Source organism: Globicephala melas, chromosome 8 (assembly GCF_963455315.2).
Source record: "Globicephala melas chromosome 8, mGloMel1.2, whole genome shotgun sequence".
In the NCBI taxonomy this organism is placed as follows: Eukaryota; Metazoa; Chordata; class Mammalia; order Artiodactyla; family Delphinidae; genus Globicephala; species Globicephala melas.
The window spans coordinates 65,644,673-65,667,083 of record NC_083321.1 but is presented as its reverse complement, the minus strand read 5'-3'; the positions used below and the strand labels follow the sequence as shown (position 1 = coordinate 65,667,083).

General features: G+C 38.3%; 1 protein-coding gene and 1 pseudogene across 2 annotated transcripts in view; one reads left to right on the top strand and one right to left on the bottom strand.

The window, feature by feature from the left end:
* Nucleotides 1-22,411, bottom strand: part of NAALAD2 (N-acetylated alpha-linked acidic dipeptidase 2) — a 59,518-nt gene that overhangs the window by 13,336 nt on the left and 23,771 nt on the right. For both annotated transcript variants that reach the window (XM_030883786.3, XM_030883787.3), the window contains exons 9-18: nt 19,350-19,435; nt 18,954-19,073; nt 18,766-18,848; nt 16,457-16,520; nt 15,427-15,494; nt 12,321-12,412; nt 10,173-10,263; nt 8,343-8,607; nt 6,532-6,613; nt 5,243-5,335 (exon numbers count right to left, since the gene is read on the bottom strand). In XM_030883786.3, the coding sequence (XP_030739646.2) occupies nt 5,243-5,335; nt 6,532-6,613; nt 8,343-8,607; nt 10,173-10,263; nt 12,321-12,412; nt 15,427-15,494; nt 16,457-16,520; nt 18,766-18,848; nt 18,954-19,073; nt 19,350-19,435 (1,044 nt within the window). The remainder of the gene's footprint in view (nt 1-5,242; nt 5,336-6,531; nt 6,614-8,342; nt 8,608-10,172; nt 10,264-12,320; nt 12,413-15,426; nt 15,495-16,456; nt 16,521-18,765; nt 18,849-18,953; nt 19,074-19,349; nt 19,436-22,411) is intronic.
* LOC115867546 (mitochondrial import receptor subunit TOM6 homolog pseudogene) lies at nt 21,025-21,257 on the top strand (annotated as a pseudogene).

Here is a 22,411-nt window from a genome sequence, read left to right as displayed (position 1 = left end):
TGGCCTGAAAAATTTCTCCTGGAATATCTGCTAATGGTCTCAAGAGGATTCTCTTGTTCATAAGTTGTTTTTCTCTTGCTGCTTTTAAGATTCTCTCCTTATTTCTACCTTCCTTGCCATTTTAATTATAATTTGTCTTAGATGGGTATCTTTTGGTTCATCTTATTTGGAATTGTCTCAGCTTCCTGGATCTGGGTGTCTGTTTCCTTCCCCATGTTGGGGAAGTTTTCAGCCCCCTTCTCTTTTCTTTTGGGACCTCTATAACATAAATGTTGTTTCACTTGATGATGTCCCAGAGGTCCCTTAAGCTGTCATCACTTTTAAAAATCCTTTTTGCTTTTTGTTGCTCTGTTTGTGTGAGTTCCACCACCTGTGTTCCAGGTCACTGATTCTTCTGCTTCTTTTAGTCTGCTAGTGAACCACCCTAGTGTATTTTTCAGTTCAGTTATTGTATTCTTTCTTTAACACCATGACTTCTATTTGGTACTCTCTTATATGTTCTACAAGTTTCTCAAAGTTTTCGCTGTGTTCATCCATTCTTCTCTCACATTCAGTAGCCTCTTTGATGACCACTACTTTGAACACTTTATCAGGTAGATTACTTATATTTAACTGTTTTTCTCCTGGGGTTTTGTCTTTTCTTCTTTGTTTGTAACATATTCCCGTGTTTCCTCATTTTGCTTGACTCTCTGGAAGAGGTGGCTGTTGCATCTAATGCGTAGAAACCAGCAGTCTTGATGGAGTAGCCTCATGTGATAAACCTTACTGTCCAACCTTTCCCTAGCTCTGGTTGTCTCTCAAACCTCTGGGATTCTCCAAGCCACCTATTTTTAATAGCTCCCAACAGCTGAGTGTGTGCCAAGACCTGTCAGTGTACCAAAGGGGAATATCTCAGTCAGCACTTAGATTCAGGATGATTGGAAGCCAGGCCCTCAGGCAGCAGCTTTTAAAGTATGCAAATGTATACCATCCTGTGGAACACGAGAGTAGGTCTGGTGGCCACTAGAGCCAGGTCATAGGAAGGTGTCCCCTGGGTAGCAGTCAAAACTCGGGGCTCCAGACAAGTGCGTAAGCTCCTTTCTGGTATATACTAGCAAGCTGTAGCAGAGCAGAGGGAGAACGTAGACAGCGTTCCCCGGCCCGTGTTCTCTGAGAGGAGCTCCACAGGCCTCTAGATGTGTGCCAAGCGTGAAGGCTGCCCCTCAGGCTGAAGCTCCAGGACAGGCAAATAGGCCTCTTCTACGGAAAGGGGAGGGGGGGGTGTTTCCGCCTGCTATCTGTGCAGTGACCTGAAGGTGGCAGCCTCCCACGCACTGACTCTCGGATCGTTGTAACCCTGTGGGACCCAGGAAAGCAATACCACCTGGCCGCCAGAGGCAGGGGATGAAGGGGTATCCCCTGGGCAGCAGCCACAAAAGCTGAGGCATCAAACGTGTAAGCGTTCCCCTGAGAGATGCTCGTTCTCTGGAGCGTGGCAAAGGGAGAGCATGAAGACAGCACCTGCCCTCCTAGGTCTCTGGTACAGTTTACAGTCAGCCCTTAGATGGGTAATGTGTTTAATCAGAATCCTGCCTCTCGGCCTGCAGCTGTGATTATAAGCTTATAGGCTTCTTTCCCTGGAAGACAGCCCTTGGTTCTGCTGCCTCTCTCTTGCTGTGCCTGACAGTGGTAGCTGTTTAATATCTATTCCTATGACACCCGCAAGCATAATCCCCTCTGGTCACTAGAGCCAGGCAATGTAGAGGTATCTCCGGCAGCAGCTTCAAATATCAGGGTGCCAGCAAAGGGTATAAGCTCCCTTCTGAGAGAGAAGGTCAAGCTGGAGTGAGGCAGAGGGAGAGCGCAAAGAGTGCTTCCACCAGCCTCCATTCCTCAAGAGAGCACTCCGTGGGCTTTTAGAAGTGCGCCGGAACGAAAGCCCTCTCCTCAGGCCAAAGCTCCTGGACAAGCAAATGAGCCTCTTTCTCAGAAAGACTGGGGGTGTTTTCAGTCTGGTCGTACCTTGGGGATGGTAGTCTGCCAAGACTGTCTCTCCAGTTGTTACAGCCTCATGGGATGCAGGAATGCAAGCCCTCCCACCCGCTACCCCGCGCCAAGCAATCAAGGAGTGTCTCCTGGCGACAGCTACAAAAACCAGGACACCAGATGCAAAAGGCAGAATACCAGCTGCAAATAAAAGCTCCGCTCCAGAGATACTGGTGCTCTGGAGATCAGCAGAGGGAATGTGTAACGATCATCACCTTCAGGGAAGAGGAGGGAAAGAAAGATAGTGCCCACGAGCTTTAGCAAGGCAGAGGAAGAGTGGAAATCGGCACCCACCGGCCCCCATCTCGGAGAGTATCCCACCAGGCCCCTGCCCCTCCAGCCGGTGCTTTAAGATCAGCAAGTGAATCTCTTTCACATAAAATCTGGGTGCTTTTAAGGACTGCTCCTGTGCTGGGCCCTGTGCAGATGAGTTCCAGCCAGTCCTTTCAGCCTGAGCAGTTTCTCAGTTCTGTACATCCCTTTGGTCTTCGGGATGCAGCAGCTTTGTTGGTTCTCAAAGCCAGATGTTTGGGAGGCTTACCTCTCAGGCACAGGGCCTAAAAGTTGAGGTGGCTGATTTGGGTACAAACCCTTTGCTGTGGGCTTGGTGGCAAGATTGGGCCTCAGCCTCACCTACCCACATCCACGTGGCCTTTTTCTCCTTTGCCTGATTTGAAGGAGTTGCTCGGCTAATCGTCAGGTCTTTTTCAGAGGACAACTGTCCCATCTGTAGCTGTAGATTTGGTATGTCTGGGAGAGGTGAGTTCGGTATCTTCCTACATTGTCATCTTGAACCACCTCTCCCTGGCTGTAGAATATAGTCTTCATGTTCAATTAATAGTTCCAAAAAGTGTGTTTACCCTTTGACCCTGAAATCTCAGGTACTGATTATAGAGATATTAAAACAAATGTTCAAGTAGGGCTCAGGGACATTTTATAGCAGTACTTTTCATAGTACTAAATAATTGGGGGGCAAAATCTAATTAAAAACTCAATAAGGACTAAAAAAATTACACATGAAAGCCATACAGTGGAACACTATGCAGCAGATGAGAAGAGCTAAAATTATATATATTGGGCTTCTCTGGTGGCGCAGTGGTTAAGAATCCGCCTGCCAATGCAGGGGACACGGGTTTGTGCCCTGGTCTGGGAAGATCCCACATGCTTTGGAGCAACTAAGCCCATGTGCCACAAGTACTGAGCCCACACTCTAGAGCCCGTGAGCCACAACTACTGAGCCCGTGAGCCACAGCTACTGAAGCCAGCACGCCTAGAGCCTGTGCTCCACAACAAATCCGCGCACCACAACAAAGAGTAGCCCCCGCTCGCTGCAACTAGAGAAAAGCCCGCTTGCAGCAACGAAGACCTGACACAGCCAAAGGAATAAATAAGTAAAAAAGTTGTATATATTGACATAGATCTCTGAGATAAATTTTTACCAAAAGCAGTTGCAAAGTGATATATGGTCCCATTTATGTAAACAGAAATGAATAAATAAAAAATGAATAACTATACATGTGTACATAACTGCATTCAAAATTTAACATCAAACTCATCACTGATTTTCCCTGAAGGAAATAATAGAGATGTCCGTGTGTTAGCACTGTCCCTTTTTATTCTATATAATTGTATCGAGCCTGAATTTGAAAAAGAGATGTTTGCTTATAAATCATATAAATTAAAAAATAAGGACTTCCCTGGTGGTCCAGTGGTTAAGAATCCATCTTCCAATGCAGGGGACGCCGGTTCGATCCCTGGTCGGGGAACTAAGATCCCACATGCCACGGGGCAACTAAGCCCACACCTCAACTACTGAGCCCGTGAGCTCTGGAGCCCACGCACCACAAGTAGAGAGAAGCCGACGCACTGCAACGAAGAGCCTGTGCACTGCAACAAAAGATCCTGCGTGCCGCAACTAAGACCCAATGCATCCAAAAAAATAATTAAAAAAAAAAAACTTAAAAAAATAAAAAAATAAATATATAAAGATGGACTAATGATAGGCAAGAGAGTATTAACGTGTAGATTAGCTTTCAACCTTTGATTTATGTAAATAACTGATGGCTGCTATTTCATTTGTATTGATAAACATTTATCCTTACATTATGTAAACTATTATAAAAATAGCAGCCATTTACTGAGTATACCCCCTCTGAGCTGAATCTTCTGCATGCCTTAAACCTACAGACCTATGGGGTAAAAGCACTGTAATCTCCATCTACAGCTGAGGAACCTGAGTCTTAGAGAAGTAAATTTGCCCAGGTCACATTTAGTATTTGGTAGAGCTGGGCTCTAAATGCCTGGGCTTGTAATCAGTTAAATTATTACTAATATTTATAAGAAAGGTAACATAGAAATATCTTTTGTATATGTCATTTGATGATAAACAGCCTTGTAAAATAGCAATTATCACCATCCTAATTCAGATGAGCAAACCCTAGATATGACTTGCTCTAAATCACACATGTGCAAGTGAACTAGAACACAGATTTTCTGACTCTAAATGCTAGGACCTTTCTAATTTTTACCAAGAAACCACGGCTTAAAATGTACGTCAAAAAACTGGAGGCTATCCAAAAGCAGCCAAGATACTGAAAGAAAACCTGAGATAGAGATAAAAAAACAATAACGATATTTCTTTAGGGGAAACTATGGCATCCATCTTCAAAAACCTGAAATGTTATATGGAAATAGATCTAGACTAATTCTTTTTGACTTCGGAGAGCAGAACAGGGTCAGAGGGAGAAAATTACAGGGAACTATATCTTTATGAAGAAAACTTTCTATTAAGTAGAACTTTACTAAAACAGAACGAACTTCCTCATGTGGTAGTAAGCTTCCATTCACTGGAAGATTCAAACAGTGGCTGGATAACTACTTTTCTGAGATCCTACAGAAAAGATTCATGTAGAAAATTGAACTACATGAGCTCTCAGATCCCCTTTAAGATGCTGTGTCTTTTCGATTTTGTTACGAGTTCTTTTTCAACTATCATCTGCCGTTTACATCTGCAGCAAAGCAATACACGATATGAAATTAACTTTTCTGATAGTACAAATTATACTGTTATGCAGAATCTCACCCATATTTCCTTCAGTATACATATCCACTTTCCACTTGTCTGATAGCAGGAGTTTGAAGCACACCTTGGGTGTGCTGGTTTTGGTCACAGTGACATATTTGGTGTCCTTTAGTGGAACAGCTGTTGCCTCCTTACCTATAGAATGGCCTCCCTGGTAAACCAAGGGGATCGATGAATGCCCTTTCCAGGAACATCAGTTGGTCATTCATAATTCTCACTGCAGTGGGGCTTTGAGAATAAGAAATAGATAATTAAAACCCTTACCATGCAGCCACATTTTAAAATATTAAATAAGGATAAGGCATGAGGAAATAACCTTCTAAACTCATAGATTTTTTAAAGAAAGTGCATATAAAACACACAGTAAGGCTCATATGGTAAGCTACATATAACAGCAGGGGCATTTTTCTATTATTTATAATAAGCAGAGAGACTGATTGGGAAATGGTTTGTTTTGTTTTTCAAGATCACAGACCAGAAAGAAGTGAAAGACATTTTAAATTCTTTGTAGGAGGAGAGCCAGGCCTCCTGCAAAGGTAGACAGGGTGGACTACCAAGTTGTTCTTGATAAACCAGTTAATTCTACTGTGGAAGAAAGGAGCAGAGTAAGGGCTAAACAAGACAGAATGAAGGGAAGATGCAGGAGTCTGCAAGGAGGGAGACAGCTGCTCCTAGTGGGCAGGGAGTCCCTTCCACACTTGGAATCTGCCAACTCTCTTTTGGGGTGCTGCAAAAGTTCCCTAGGCTGTCCTACAGCCCCAGGGAGAGAGGCCCCTCACAGTGACTGATACAGCTTTCTGCCCGGATGGGAGGTGGGAAAGCTTATTCTGATAAATCTGAAAAAAATTAAGAAATGTGACATGGACTGTAAGGTGGAACAAATTATGCTTGTTAAATAATGCTTTGAGTATAACTTTCAAATTATTTTTCAACCTAACAACGGCACGAGGTTAAATGAAACGCAAAAAAAGTATTAGTAAAGAAAGAACTTCTACACCATTCACAGGAATATTGTGACTGTAGTAAAATATGCTACAAATGCACTTAAACCCGTAGAATTATGAATTACCAGAAATAGTCAGAATTCTTATCATGCAAACTTCTGAAGACATGTCTCCCTGGCCCTTGCCATGGGATGAGTTTTTAGTCTATCATTCAACAGCTATGCCCCTCAAACTTTAATGTGAATACAAACTACCTGGAGAGTCTTGTTAAAGTGCAGAATTCTAATAAAGCAGGTCTTGGATGGGGTCTGATATTCTGCCTTTCTAACAAGCTCCCAGGTGATGTTGATGCTACTGGCTGGCACACCATAATTTGAGTAGCAATGATTCAGAGTTGAATGCTTCTATAAGTGTACCCAGTTCATTCCAGTAACCAGACTGCTTTTCAAAACAGTAGGGAGCTTTACATTTGAAACTTACTTATTCAGATCAACTTGTGAAAGTCTTCTATGAAAATCGGAAGCAGACTTTGAGAAGTTTTTCACAGCAGAAAATAAGGAATCTTTTTAAAAAAAATAGAAAAGTAGAAGGGAGATTAGTAAGCATGAGTGCTTCATATTTCAAAGGTTCATTTTCCAACCCCGCCCCATTCCAGACTGCTGTGACTAAATAGATGTTGAAACTATTTTTCTACTGAGTTTTCTTTCAGATCCATGGAAATTATTAGAAAATATTGTAACAAAGAAATAATGTATCAAATTGAAAATGGCAAAATTGGTTCTTAAGGAAATAACAAATTTCAAGAGTTTAAGACATAAAAAATCCTTTTAACTCAATTTATCAGAAACCCAGCATTCATTTATTTATTCATTCAATACTTACTTATTGGGACAATTCATATAGATCTAAGCACAATTTTCTAAATTTTCTTTGCTTCAGTTTCTAGATCTTAGTGCCTGCTGCTCGTCGTAACTTTCTGAAGGTTACTTTTTTTTTTTTTAACATCTTTATTGGGGTATAATTGCTTTACAATCGTGTGTTAGTTTCTGCCTTTATAACAAAGTGAATCAGTTCTACATATACATATGTTCCCATATCTCTTCCCTCTTGCGTCTCCCTCCCTCCCACCCTCCCTATCCCACCCCTCCAGGTGGTCACAAAGCACTGAGCTGATCTCCCTGTGCTATGCGGCTGCTTCCCACTAGCTATCTACCTTACGTTTGGTAGTGTATATATGTTCATGCCATATGTCCATATGTCTCACTTTACTGACTACCCGCTACTCATTCTCAGCACCCCTGTAGTACCCTCTGTGCACCCCTTTAATAGATTTTCCCCTGCATTTTGTCTTCTCCTTCCCCATGAGAATTTAAGCTCTTTGAACACAATGACTATTTCTTAATCTTCTTTATATCTCCCAGGAAATAACACAGCACTTGGTACACAGTAGACACTCAGTACATATTTGCTAACTTTGATATATACTAAGAATATGTACTCCCAGAATAATAAAAGAAAATGGTTGCAATAAAACAGTAATAATAGCTAACATTATGAGCACTAAGTGACAGTCGCCATTGTTTCCACACACCAACCAAATGGAATCTCCACAGCAATCTTGGAAACATTTTACTTTACTATTTCACTCATAATAAAACTGACACATAGGGGGTTAAGTAACTTTCTCAAGGTCACACAATGCCTAAATATTAGAGCCAGGATTTGAAACAGGAAACTGCTTCCAGACCCAATGCTTAATGCTGCTACACTACACTACACCACATTCCACTTCTGCTTTGCAGGAGATACATGATGTGGAACAGCAACCACAAAATGGCCAGATATAAAAGGAAAGAATGCTTAAAACCATGTAAAAAATCCTCCATGTAGAAAAACATTAATAGGTAAATGCTGCAGTAATAGTGATAATAACGTAATACTACATATATGTAGTAGAAGTGGTGGCTTTCTCTACTTTCCAATCTTTGTGTAATATTGTTACATTTTAATAGTATTGTTCTTATAACAAAACATTTTTAAAGGCAGCAATATGGGGAAAATATTTACCAACCCAATGTTTGTAGCACTTAGCAAAATGGATTCATCCTACAAATATCAAACTAAATCACATTCTTTAATAGGTGTTTAAAGTTTTTTTTCTATAAGTCAGGATTAAGAAATGAGGCAGGGATAAATTCTAGGATGAAATGGTATGCGTGGATGACAATAGGAGGTGATATCTTAAAACTCTAACTTGATGATTATAAAATATCTGTCCAGCCATTTCTTACCAAATGATACTTGATGGTCTCTTAATTGTTGGTCATATTTCCTGGATAAGCTGTAGATACCTGTTGCATAGTTTTCCAAAGATTTTGCATAGTCTTGAATGTTGAAAGGAATGATTTTAGAGTCTGCAAGCTCATAAACCAGTGCTCCTCGTAACTGAGCTACAGCAAGCTGTTTTTTAAACGTGGGGTCATAAAAATTCTCTACCAATTCAAATGTCTCATAAATTGTATGGTACATTGGATAGCTGCTGTAATTATCTGTTTTCTGAAAAAAAAAAGGTGGGGGGGACCGAGTATATACAAACATTAAATATTCACATTATAATATTTTATGGAATCATAAAATGATTGTATTAAAAAACATAACCATATGGCACCCTGAGTTTTATCACAATGAGTGAAAAAATTAAGTCTAATTAACTAAAACCCCACTACCAAATTTTCACCAATTTAAAATTTTACCATTATTCATTTTATAATTCATATAATCTTTGTTCAAAACACTGCTTCCTGAAACTTTTCCCTATTGCTTTGCTGACAATTAAATTAAGGAGTACATGCTCAAATTGCATACCAGCACAGTTTAAAATTATCTATCAACTGATTGAGAATGAAAGGTTCTGAGCAGCTAAGTATTGTTATAGCTGAAGGATTATTCAGCTGACACTTTAACAAGTTTGAACTACAGGGGTTCAACTTATACATTAATATTTTTTCAATAAATATGTACTACAGAACTACACGATCCTGAATGTAAAGCTATGTGTGGGTTTTCAACTGCTGGGAGGGTTGGCACCCCTGTTGTTTAAAGGTCAACATTTCAGCCCCTTCCCTCCCTTCCCAAACAGTATATAACCACATGCCATTTAACCTTTGTTACAAAATTAAGGGTTACCATTATAAACATAAATTGTTACAGGGTGGTACTCCACATAAATATTTTTTACTTCTTAGGTCTGCCTTTCCTAACTTTAGTTTTTACCTATCTGCTACTTTGCCATAAAGCTATCATTCTTATTGCTTTTAATATCACTAAAAGGCATCCCTGTATCAGTCTCTCTCCCTCTATCTGATATTCTGCTTTAAATCTGCATTGTCTTAGAAACTAGAAAACTTTGTTCAGAATGATGACAGTATAAAAGTGAAGAAGATTTGACAGAGGTAAAGCGCATCTTTTATGTATGAAGTGTAATGAGTATTAGTCTACAGATTTATGTATTTATTATGGGTTATTCTGAAGCTGTTCTTGCTTACTTCTCTGTTAGTTGTATACTGGATAGTCAAATTTGCAAGGGATATGTATTCTAGACAAGCAAGATGTTGGCATACTGCAATTATGATTAGAAAATTATTAAAATCTGTGACAAATTTGAGTTTACTGATGTAATCTTCAGTTTGGTTTATGACATAATTTATAACAAACAAACACGGTATAGGTTCAAAACCCGTGTCCTCACATATCATCAATGTGTTTGAGTGGCAATGGTGCAATGCAGGCAATGCAGATCAGAAAAGAAGAATTAGATTTTCCAACAAAGCCCACATCAGGAAAAGGATGTAAACCCCTCGGTAGTGATAACCAGCTAAGTACCTGGCATTACTCTATCAACTACCACTTCACTGAATAACCCTGGCAGTGAACATTCACAAAATAACACAAATGATTTCCTAGTCCATCTACAAAGGGACCTACAGGCTATCTCTATCCCTGCAATTCTTCCCAGGCCACATGTCCACTCGGTGCCTGGTACCCAACAACTAAATGACAGAATTCCTAACAAAGAGAATGTGGATGAAGTGCTATGTATCCAAAATAATAAAATGGCTTACCCTATTCTTAGTGTACCGGACTCTTCCTGAAGCAATTCCAAGTCTCTGAAAATAAGCTTCAAAATCACTTCCAGATCCCAGCTTGTTGATTCTAAATGTAAAATATGATACACATACACGCACACGAAGAAATCAATGCATAAATAAATAATATAAAATTAAATAGATGGCACCATGAAACTGCCCCAAGAACTGCAAGGAGTTGTATGGCACGTTTATAAAACTTAAGAAAAGGTATACCACCACACCTATTCATATGTGTGTAAACCTATAAATCTGAGCTGATTGAAACCAGAGTCGGGCAGTGACACTAAATACGGCAGCCTGGTAACTAGGATATCTTCCGCGTTTATGGTATTTGTTTTGAGGGAAAAACAAATAAGATACAGTCTCTGCCCTTAGAGGACTATAGTCTAGTAAGAAAACTGCCATGAGAAAGTCTACATTTAAGATCATGAAGACTCTAAAAGTGCCTTAGTTTATTTCAGAAATAAATCTAATTATAATATATTGCTTTGCATATAATTAAGAAGCCACTACATACATACATATATATAAATAATATATACATATAAAATGTAATGATGGGATTTCCCTGGTGGTACAGTGGTTGGGAATCCTCCTGCCAGTGCAGGGGACATAGGTTCGATCCCTGGTCCAGGAAGATCCCACATGCCGCGCAGCAACTAAGCTCGTGAGCCACAACTACTGAGCCTGCGCTTTAGAGCCCTCGAGCCACAACTACCGAGGCCTCGTGCCACAGCTACTGAAGCCTGTGCACCTAGAGCCCATGCTCCGCAACAAGAGAAGCCACCGCAATGAGAAGCCCACGCACCACAACGAAGAGTAGCCCCCACTTGCTGCAACTAGAGAAAGCCCGCACGCAGCAATGAAGACCCAATGCAACCAAAAATAAATAAATAAATAAAAACTTTTTAAAAAAATGTAATGTCATAGAAGATTTTCGTTCAAAAATAAGTCAGTAAAACAGAATATAAAATTACATATGCATTAAGAACCTAACTATATACTTCCAAACTATTAGACATGTTTTTGAGATTGAGACCTTGGGACGTTTTCTAAATCTTTTTTTCTACTCTAGTGTTTTTTTGAATAAGCATTTAAAACATAGTGGAGGGGCTTCCCTGGTGGCGCAGTGGTTGAGAGTCTGCCTGCCGATGCAGGGGACACGGGTTCGTGCCCCGGTCCGGGAAGATCCCACATGCCACGGAGCGGCTAGGCCCGTGAGCCATGGCCGCTGAGCCTGCGTGTCCGGAGCCTGTGCTCCGCAATGGGAGAGGCCACAACAGTGAGAGGCCCGCGTACCGCAAAAAAAAAAAAAAAAAAAAGAATCCGCCTTCCAATGCAGGGGATGTGGGTTGCATCCCTGGTCAGGGTACTAAGATCCCACATGCTGCAGAGCAATTCAGTCCCTGCGCCACAACTACTGAGCATGTGAGCCACAACTAGAGAGCTCACATGCCACAACTACAGAGCCCACCCGCTCTGGAGCTTGCACGCCACAACTAGAGAGAGACGCCTGCGCACCACAACGAAAGATCCCACGTGCTGCAACTAAGACCCAACGCAGCCCAAAATAAAATAAATAAATAAATATTTTTTTTAAAATTCCTGTAATAAGAAAAAAAGCATAGTGGAGATACATTTAAACTTTCACAAGACTTATTTGCAATATGGAATGAAGCTATAAATTGCTACCACCAGCTGGTTTTAGAAATAGTATAGGAGTAGAAAACAAATATAAATATAAAATAAATACAAGAAAGCTGCTATTGTATAAATGAGAAATAAAAGTTAATTCTTACATAAAATCTAAACTAATTAAAGGTAAAGACATAACTTGGTAGTTACTGATAATGCACCTTAATAAATTTAGAAAGAAATAATCCATCATTCATTTTTCTACTTCATTTGAATTGTATTTATTAATTAATGTATGTATTTAATACATATCTTAATGTAATTTTATGCAAGAATGCAAAATAATGGCTAATAATTTTTTACTAAAAATTTGCAAAAATACTCTCAAATTGTTGAGACATCTGAGAATTGCCTGTCTGGAGAAACAAGGGGCAAAGGGAAACTCAACTGATCGTGTGGTAGAAAACGTACATACAAGTAATTTACCTAGGCAAAGTTTTATTTTCAGATGAAGGGTCCTTTTCTAACCAGCTTTCATAAAGAGATTTACTCTCAAAACCATCATCCGGGCTGGAGATCTGGAAAGATAAATCAAATATTGGGAACAAGAGGTAGAACAACTAAATTTACTCCAATATAAAACCACATGTTAGTTAATATCAACTTCTACGTTTATCTATGTGAACATTTGTGTATCATATTCTTTACAGAAAAATATGTTTTTGCAACTTGCAAGAAAAAAATCCAGCCCAAATTCTTGTTCATTTATAATTCCCACTTACTTGTAATTTTGCCATGTCCTTAGGAAAAAATTTCTTGCTTATGCTGGTAAACTTTTCAATAGCATTTCAGATTTTTAACAAGTGTCATCAGTTCAATGTTGGGCAGCTTAGATTTCTTTCAGTGGGAAGTCACTGGGAGCAAACTTTATATATATAATATTTACTTTAGTAAATTGCTTTTGTCCAAGATGACCTACAGGGAGGCCTTAGGGCAGGAGACAGACATTAAGAAGCTGAGCTTGAAATTGTCAATATGAGTCCTGGTTTTGTAGGGCAGGTGGGGTGAGGAGGAACTGTTATTTTAGAAAGTCTGTGTTTAAACAATGTTGGAATTTGATGGGTTTTTTAAAAACTACATAATCTCAGGTTTCTAGCTGGGAATTTTAAGAACTTATGTATATACATAAACATTTTTTATTACCCTCATTAAACATATACTTACAAACTTATACTTTCCTTTTCTTTCTCCACTCTAAGAAAAGCAGAAGCATGTGGTAGAAGAAAAATCATCATACATATTGGCTGCATTTTGTTTGTTGGTTTACAGCTCTGCTTTGTTCAAAAACGGACCAAAGACAGACCCTACTTATGAAATGCTGAAAGCATTATAACTTTTGGTGTATTGCTTCCTTTCTTTAAACCCTAGTTTCCCACATGTGGAAATGGGGATACTGGTACCCATCTTAATCCAAACAATATCTTCTCTGATATCTTCTCAGGCCTTTACACAGAGTTGGTTATTCCTTCATCATAGCATACAAGGTCCTCAGCTTAGAAACAGTCTCAGCACTCCACAGAGACACCCCCTTCCCACCAGCCTGTGGGAGCTTCAGGGATGTTCTGCTCATTTCCAGCCAAATGACTGGGTTCTACTCTGTACTCTGCTTCTGCCAATTTGCACCAGCTGAGATCCTGCTCCAATTCCTACAAACTGCTTGAACTGAATTCCCTGCAAAATCCTCTTCATTTTCCAGAATCATACCATCCAGGTCTAGCACCAGCCAGAACTGTGTCCCTATGGCCTGTACAGCTAAGATCAGAATTTTCTGTTTCAGCTATATGCACTGTCATAATTGCTGGTTCTCCCCCATTATTTCAACACCTTGTCCATTTCCTGCTTCTATCAGGCAGGTAGGTTCCCTTCTCTCCAAGCTCAGCCCTCTCCACCACACTCCCCAGCATGGTTTGACCGTGCCAACACACACTAGGGGTTGATAAAATTGTAATAAACAGTTTAGGAGGATAAAAGTCTCCTTTTTCTACTGGGTTTTTGTATGGCCACAGATAAGCATCTGCCTTTGTACAAAGGGGGGATAGAATGAAACTTCTGCTTATTGGCCCTGAAATTATTACTATCCCTCACATCAAAGGCAGGAGCCACCTCTGTAGGACAGAACATGAATGCATACCTTGAGGAGGGTTCTCCCAATAAAGATTGTCTTTACAACTTGCTTTCAGATGAGGTGTTTTTATGGGACATTCCAATGAAAGGATCAAGGACATAAGCTACCCAATACAGTGAGAGAGTTGTGATAAGAATAATGAGAGGACTCTCATTTGGGAGAATAAGATGTTAAAGACACTAACAGTGAAAAGGAAAGGGCAAGATTAAGGAAGATTGGGAAATAGTACCTACAGAAAATTGATACCTACTTCACATTGTCATCTACGTGATACCTACTTGAAAGAAATACGTCTATAGTTAAATCCTATAACAGGTAATTATTTAATGATGTACACAGATATTTAATGAACAGATTACATAATTTTTAGAGATTTAGAGTACATTAGAGTTTTCAGAGTATTTTATATATCAATAAGTAATATTTATAAAATTCCTGTGTGGTAAGTAAGCATGCGGAATTATTTCCATTTTGCTTTTAGATTTACTGCAGCTTAACCTATTCACTACACTGATACAGAGTAATCTTTCTAAATGAATAAATATGATAATGTACAACCTTGTTAAAGATTCTTGAATTTCTCCATCACCAAGTTTCTGAACCCCTATTTGTCATGCCCCATTTTGTACCAGCCTTTCACCAACACCTTATGCTTAGGTCACACTAAGTTACCTACAGGTCAAGAAATACATTCTTTCATACCTCCACATCTTTTTTTAGGTACTGCATCCTCTGCTGAGAAAGCGTCTCCCTTACCTTCACATCCCTCCGTATTACAGCCCAACTATTAATTCTTCAGGAAACATCCTCTAATGTTTTCCCACTTCCCCAGCTGCCCCAGGATTTTAGCTTCTCTGTTCCACAATTGTTCTCCATTGTATATAGTATCCAATACTCTAGTGAAATATATATAGTTCCTCATTTATAGGTCTGTATCCTCTCTAGATCACAGAGTATTTGGATTCAGTAATCTTTTCCTTTTATCATTGCTGCTGCTAGAATTCATTTTATAGGGCCTGATACATAGTAACCACGTAATAAACACTTGTTGAATGAACGAATGAATGAGTAGCCAAGGCAATCTTTGAAATCAAGGCTTTTCCATTCCAGCTCAGCGTTCTTTCTGTTATATAAAAATGCCTATGCCAGACAAAATGACAGACCCCATACTTTATAACAAATGTATACAATTATTAAGAACTATTATTAGGACAGAAACTAGCGCTACTATTTTCATAGTTATGTCACATAAGTAAATATTATATTAAAGATTTTGTTCTGCTTAGTTATTATATCAATACAAATCAGCTATGTGTCGCCAGTTTAAAAATAAGTATCACTAATTTAGAAAACAAGTTATTCACTTACTATTCATCAGAAAACATTAAGATAGAACTACTTATATACCTCTTTTGTCAGTTTATACACCAATTGGTAAAGAAGGGGTGTACAGTCAACTCTGAGAGTATAATTGCCTGAAAAATAAATAAGACACACAGAGTATATTAATACTTCCAAATGAAACTCCAATCTATTTAATTCTAACTTTATTTTCTAATTATAAACAAGATATAATTACTTCAAATTGAAGGCATCATTCCCAGAGAATTAAAAATAGTGTGGAAATAATTCTTCAGGGGTGAGAGAGGCTGCGGTAAACACTTAGGACATTGGAGGGCATAGTTGGATTTTGCTGCTAAGGCAGCAGCTCTCATCCTTCAGTAAGGCAGTATCACTTAGGGAGACTTTAGCAAAGGAAGTGATAAGGCCACAGTATTCTTTCTTCATTCATTCAATTCTGCCTTTTTTTCTTCTTTCCCTGGCTGTGCCGCTCGGTTTGCAGAATCCTAGTTCCCCGACCAGGGATAAAACCCAGGCCCACGTCAGTGAAAGCGCTGAGTCCTAACCACTGGACCGCCAGGGAATTCCCTCATTCATTCAATTCAATAGTACATATCAAGTCATTAGACTACAGCATGTCAGTAGCTAGTAAGTGTGCTTTGACATTTATCTAGAAGTAATAATACAGTGAAAGCCTATAGATACAAATGTCACATGTCAGGGTCAAAAGGAAGTCTGTAGTTTGTACTCACTTCAGATTTGCTCCAGTACATACAGGAAGTATTTCTGTATGAAATATTCTGTAGACCAATCCTTTTACTATCTGCACATGAAGAATGTAATTAAGTACTAGAATTTTAACTAGTAATCCAAGAGAGGCAAATGGTAAATATACTAAAGAAATTAGGATCAATAGCTTAGTTATGAATCATATTGATTCATTGGAATCATAATGATTTTCTCTCTGGTAAAAATGGAAAATGGAGGTATTATAGAGGTGTCTCATAGGAGAGGATAATCTTAGAAAGTTTACAAGCTGAATTTACAGACTTAAATGATGGTATACTATTTAATAACAACCCAAAATAAAATTTACCTTCTATAGATGAATCTGAGTTGATATAAGCAACGCTTCTCTCCTGAAGTGATTTTACATTCTCCTATAGTTGAAGCAAAAGTTGTTACTTAACTCACAGCATTTAGAATTGTGAGAATGTAAAAAAAAAAAATTTAGTATAAGAGTGGTCTGCAAATACCTTTATAAATCAAATGCCTATGCCTTTGACAATAATTTTTGAGAAATTATCTGATTGGTTGACAACATTAACTCAGTTAAAACAAGTAAGAAAAATATTATGATGCTGTAGCTACTGTTTATAGCAATAGCAGTGAGCCCTGAGGCAACAGCATTTTGAAAATGTCGTTCCTTGATCCCCTGCAGCAGAATATGAAGGGTAAACCTCAAGGAATCTCAGCCCCACCCAACATCTACTGAATAAGAATTGCTCAAAGTAAGGCCTGGAAATCTATAATTTTTAAAAGGTATCCCTGGCAATCCTTACCTACATTAAAGTGTGAGATCCACTGAAATTGGACACCCATGGAAATTTATCATTTTAAAAATGAGTAGTTGGAAATTTCCATTTATCTAAATATTTTTTTAAAAGATATGAAGAAAAAGAACAAAAAAGCAGGAGAATTGAGAAAAAAACAAGAGAGAAAGAAGGATGGACAATAAAAAAAGATGTTCTCTCTCTCTCTCTCTCTCTCTTTCTCTGATTCACACACACACACACACACACACACACACACACACACACACACACACACATCCAAGAAAAATAAATCAGAGAAAAACTAATGTCATCACCCTCAGATGAGAATATGCTGAGAGACCACTTTACTTCTCTCTCTCTCTAGCTTTGTACCTTATAAGAACATGTTACAATAAAATCATTTAAAGCTGTGAGTGATTATCACACAAATGAGGATTCTTGCCTCTACAGTTGCCCACACAGGCCAGATCACAGCTGACTGTGCTGTAGATAGAGTAAGCGTTCCCATTATAACAGATGTAGAGTAGAAATAAAGAAGATTCCTTAACTATATTTAAGGAAGGTGGGACTTCCCTGGTGGCTCAGTGGTTAAGAATCCGAATGTGAATGTGATCAAGAATCTGGTAGAAAACTGGAAACAGTATTGAAACTGTCTTTTAACCCTCATGTATTTAAATTAATGCAAGGCATATTATATCTTGGATTTATTTTAAGCTGCTGAAATTATAGGAACAGAGACATGTATTTATATATACATGTATTCATAAGAAATTACATATTTCTAAAAGTAAATGACCTTAATGAAATTTGATTCATCTAAATTAACAGTCTATTCCAAAATACATATTCATAATACCAACATAATAGTAAAACCTCGGAATATAAATGGAATAAAGCAAAAGTGATACAAGTGACGGTATGTGTGTGATTTTACTCCCATATTTATTTATTTCATATTATTATTTTAAAGTAAAGTAAGAGGAAAGGAGTCAGAAGGAAAGCATTTAAAAACTAGACACAATGGCAAGAATTATAAGACATACTTTAAAACAATTCTATAATATCTGGACTTATAAAAGATAAATAGAGGATGGTGGAGGGAAAGTACTTTATGGCGCACTTGCCTTTATAAAAATGCACAAGCTTACCTTGCACATTTAAGAACTTAGAGATACTCAACAGAGAGGCTAAGGGAAGAAGATAAAAGAGGGGGCCTAGGAGAGACACTTAAAGGCTAAGCATTAAGACCCAGTGACAAATAAAAATTAATCATAACTGAAGGAAAAATAAACCCTTGAAATTGTAACTCAGTTTACAAAATTATCATATTATACTCAACAATCAGGAACTCTTGTGAATGGTAAAATATACCTATGGTTACAGTTATACATGGAATCTGTAAATGTGAAATTACAATCAAAGTATAGTCACCTTAACAGAACATCTTATGTTCTCTTAGATGGAAGAACTCCAAGGAAACTTCAGAAGCTTGAAAATTAACTCCAAGTATCTGTATCAGTTTTTACATAAGTTAATTCATTTGTCAGAAACAGCCTGCTAGTTTTAACTACTTTTGGAACTTAACAGATTTTTTACAAAACAAATACAAATAGAAACTAAAATATTTTGACAATAATAAATAAATTTGTTTGTAGCCCAATAATTAAGAGGATATTCTGTTTTGCCAATCTGATATGATAGTAAAAGCAAACTCTAATTCCTAAATTCTCTTGGGTATTTATCCAAATTAAAACCATATTAGGTAATGGAACCTATCTGCGATTATCCAGAGATACATATATTTGTTCCCTGTTGACCAAGAAAATAAGAACTTCTCTGTCTTATTTACCTCAGCCCATTCTGTGGAACCCAGAAGTCCAAATTCTTCTGCATCCCAGCTGGCAAAAATGATAGTTCTTCTTGGTCTCCAGCCTGTAATCATTGTTAACATACATAGTTAGGTACACCTGCCTAAAAACAAAGGAAAATTCAGCGAAGTCACTTTTTGTCATCACCTACCAAAGAAACATTACTTACCTCTACTCATCAGTTTGCCAAAACTCTGAACAACTTCTTGCAAAACAGAAGCCCCACTGGTTGGGTCAATACCTCCAAATACCCAGGAGTCCCGATGACCTCCCAGAATAACATACCTGTCTGGGAAAAAATGTGTTCAAAAGAACTACAACTTTGAATACATTATAAAGAGTAGTAATTTATGTTTTTAAATTAAACTTCCTCTCGCTTGAGTTTTCCCATAGAAAATAATCAACACCATAAGGTAGAGTCTTCTTTTAGAATTACACTTTTTTATTCCAAATTTAGTTGTTTCACATCAGCCAGAAAAAAAATCAATTGTTGACTAAAATTTATCTTCTCTTACTCTTGTAATCTTTGTAAGAACAAAATGTCTAAAATAATCCACCAACTCACCAGGTTCCACAGATCCTCTGATAGTTCCAATTACATTGTAAATCCTTGTGATTTTATTGATGTTATGAACACGCATTCTAACCTTCCTAGAATTTCAAAGGGAACAAATTACCTCACATAGAACATTATGTCTAAGAGCTTTCTTCCATTGTTTTATTATGAGAAATCTCAGAAGTACAGAAAACTGTATAATAGGACAATAAATTCCCAAATACCCACCACATAAATTCAATAATTGTAATATTGTTGAATCACTTGCAAGGAAGTTGCAGACATCATGACAGATCACTCCTGTGTACTTAAGCATGCTCCTTAAAGCCAAATTTTAAAAACCAAATATCAATATTTTATATTTTTCCTCCCTCATAGCTCTACTGTTGATATTTATTTAAAGTTCAAAATATTCTATTATTAAACATGTCTTGGGTATTCATTGTAAAATTTTTAAATACACCCTATACAATTACAAAAAATAAGGGAGACAGCCCATTATCTATTAAAGGTCAAAGAAGATTATTTTTAATGTGTTTTTATATTTATATTAATTCCTGCTATTCGGTAACATTTTCCAAGATTATTGAAATAGTCTATCAGTACATTGTTAAAGGGCTGACTGAATGCTGCCTATAAGAAACATGATAAATTCTATTGTTAAATGGTAATTTGAGAAGCACCTGCTAAAATGTACAAGACAACTATACGATGAAACCTTTCCAGGTCATCACTGTTGATTCTGATTTGGGCCTGCCTTTTAAATATTCATTCATCAATTATAATTAACCAAATTAGAATTCACGGGAAAGAACAATCAAGCTCAGAAAGTCAGAAAAAAATGCCATTCACGTTTTATAAATCAAAAATGATATGGGAAAATGTTGAGCCTCTTTTTCACAAAGGAACAAAAGTTTTTAATCTATGGTGGGCTTACAGAAGGTGGGCAGGGAACCTACTTAGTACTTCTTTTTTTCGGTACGCGGGCCTCTCACTGTTGTGGCCTCTCCCGCTGCGGAGCACAGGCTCCCGACGCGCAGGCTCAGCGGCCATGGCTCACGGGCCCAGCCATTCCGAGGCATGTGGGATCTTCCCGAACCGGGGCACGAACGCTTGTCCCCTGAATCAGCAGGCGGACTCTCAACCACTGCGCCACCAGGGAAGCCCGGTACTTCATTTTTGAATGGAAGAACAAACAAGTCAAATCCTGTATATTGTTAAGTGCAAATTCTGGTTTTTCTCCCCCTAAAAGTACACTGTGCTTCTGAATGCATATGTAATTCATGTGCAGTATTCAACTAAAAGTGCCTTTGGGGGAAAACTAATCAATGGGTGTTGTTTTGCATTTTAAGACATTAAGTAAAAGATTTATTTTTACTAGAATGATAAAAATTAATAGCAAAAATACTCTTTAGCATGTTTCTAAGTATATGAGCCTAAGATCTATTAGTAAGAAAGCCAGTTTCATTGATGTATGTCATTAAATGAAGAAAATTAAGTAAAGAATACTGTAACAATGAAGAATGAGGAAAAAAATCTATTTTAATCTAAACATGAAAATAAACTGGCTATCTGCTCAGATTCTCAAAGAAGCTCATCTACATCTTTAATCCTTATATCTTTCTGGTTTTTAGTATCGTTGACTCCAGAAGTACCTAAAAGAATTATCTAGAGAGGTGCTGCTATGGCTTCCAGTGGGGTTGGTGTGAACGATGTGGGCTCAGCAAATAAAGTTCCCGAAATTCTGAAATTCCGGACAACTTGGGAGGTTGACTTTGGGGCATCTACTGCTTCACCACCAATAGGAATGACTTCCAGAGGAATTTGATCCTCAGTTTGGGACTCTTTGCTGTGGGAGTTTGGCTGGACAGGAATTTGAGTGACAATGACCTAAAGGCATCTCAGCCAGGGGTGTAGCCATAAAAACACATAGAACCCCTGTGCTGTATCTGAACCTTCCAAACCCAGTGCCTCCCATCTGTGACCATTACACGACTTGCCCTGATGGCAACTGAAGTTTGATTCAGATGGGCAAATTTCCTTCCCTGCCTTGTAATAGAGAAGAACTTCTTGTACTCTATTACAAGTTATTCATTAAGGGATGTAGCCTATAAACTTAAATTATACATAATGGCCCATCTCTGGGAACCCTGCTTCCCAGGTAATGAACATTAAGTTAAAATATCTTTTTTTAAGCTCACAGGAAACAACCTGACCAGGCCCACCAGTGAATGACTGCAGGGAGGAAGAAATTAACACATCCCCTCTGCAGGCTGACAGGAACCAGGAAATGTTTGACTTTACTCCCTCCCCTTTTAGTATGAAAGGAGCCTGAATTCTAACTCAGGCAAAATGGTTCTTTGGGGCACGCCATCTTCTCGGTCTGTTGGCTTTCCGAATAAAGTAGTTATTCCTTGCCCCAGCAGCTCATCTCTCAATTATTGGCTGGTCGTACAGCGAGCGATAGAGCTTAGACTTGGTAACAGCCTGATTTCCTTTTCTTTGCTGAGTCTATTCAGAACACCCTTCTCTGGTCAGCAGGCAGGTTTCAGCTAAAGTGTTGTCCTCTATTCCTTAAAGTTCTGTACATAGTTCCTAAGTTTCTGAAGAGTATGGTCTTTGCTCTTGTCTTTGTTCTTGATCTAATCTAATGGTATTTTAACAAATATTTGAAATAGAGATTATGCACAAAGGAAAAAAAAAGAATTATCTACAGTTGACCCTTGAGCAGCATGGGTTTGAACTGCATAAGTGCCCTTACACGTGGATTTTTTTCACTAAATATGCACTACAATACTACATGATCTGCAGCTGTTTGAATACACAGATGTGAAACCTCAGATATGGAGGGCTAACTGTAAAGTAATACGCAGATTTTTGACAGGTGGGGGGCTGGTGCCCCTAACCCCTGTGTTGTTTGAGGGTCAACTGTATTTGTTTGTCCTGTTATCACCTCAAACTCATCATGTTCCAAATAAACTAAACTTCAGAATGTAGGCTCCACAGGGCAGGGATTTTTGCCTGTTTTGTACACTGCTGAATCCCCAGTACCCAGAATGGTACCAGGGGTA